At 56.6% G+C, this 952-nt stretch overlaps 1 protein-coding gene across 1 annotated transcript in view; it reads left to right on the top strand.

Moving 5' to 3' along the window:
* EMH_0023950 (uncharacterized protein) overlaps positions 1–952 on the top strand; it is a gene marked incomplete at both ends in the record, with an annotated part of 10,462 nt that overhangs the window by 6,315 nt on the left and 3,195 nt on the right. Inside the window, one exon of the mRNA XM_013502228.1 lies at positions 81–167. Coding sequence (XP_013357682.1) covers positions 81–167 — 87 coding nt within the window. The remainder of the gene's footprint in view (positions 1–80; positions 168–952) is intronic.

The raw sequence follows: 952 nt of genomic DNA, 5'->3' as shown, positions 1-952 counted from the left end.
GCTGCTGCAACTGCTGCACATGTGCTGCTGCTGCTGCTGTTGCTGCTGCTGCTGCTGCTGCTGCTGCTGCTGCTGTGTAGGCAGTGGTGTTTGGTGATGCTGCGTGGCGGCGGCGCAGCAGCAAAGACAATCGGCTCATAGACTCCATTGCATGCGCCTTTCCCGCGGTACTGCTGCTGCTGCTGCTGCTGCTGTTGTTGTTGCTATTGCTGCTGCTGCTGCTGCTGCTGCTGTTGCTGCTGTTGATGATGATGATGGTGACGATGCTGCTGTTGCTGCTGATGGTGCTGCTGTTGATGGTGCTGCTGTTGTTGCTGCTGCTGTTGCTGTTCTTCTCTTGCTGTTGCTGTCGATGCTGCTGTTGCTGATGCTCCTGCTCCTGCTGCTGCTGCTGCTGCTGCTGCTGCTGCAGGACGTGTTGGCTGTGTCAGTGCGCGTTGCTGAGCTGCTGTGGGTAGCAGCAGCAGAGTTGCTGCCGTCTCTCAATACTGCTGCACCTGCTGCTGCAGCAGAAAGACTGCAGCAGCACCTAGAAGAGTCCGTTAATTATGCTGCTGCTGCTGTTGCTGCTGCTGCTGTTGCTGCTGCTGCTGCTGTTGCTGCTGCTGCTGCTGTTGCTGCTGCTGCTGCTTTTTTTGTGGTTGTGGTTGTTGGTTTGATGCTGCTGCTGTTGCTGCTGCTGCTGCTGTTGTTTTTTTGCTGTTGCTGCTGCTGCTGCTGTTGATGTTATGGTGCTGTTGGTGCTTTTGCTGTTCGTGCCGTTGTTGCTGCTGCGGCTGCTGCTGCTGCGGTTGCTGCTCTTGCTGCTGCTGCTGCTGCTGTTGCTGTTGCTGCTGCTGCTGCTGCAGCACATGGTGTGTTTGGGTGTTTCGCGGGTTTGTATGACGCCTGTCTCTGCGTTTCCTGTTTCTGCTGCTGCTCTTGCTGCTGCTGCTGCTGCTGCTGCTGTTGC

Source organism: Eimeria mitis, genomic scaffold, assembly GCF_000499745.2.
Source record: "Eimeria mitis Houghton genomic scaffold, Emh_scaff863, whole genome shotgun sequence".
Lineage (NCBI taxonomy): Eukaryota > Apicomplexa > Conoidasida > Eucoccidiorida > Eimeriidae > Eimeria > Eimeria mitis.
The sequence above is the reverse complement of the archived record's forward strand: the minus strand, read 5'-3'. Positions and strand labels throughout refer to the sequence as shown.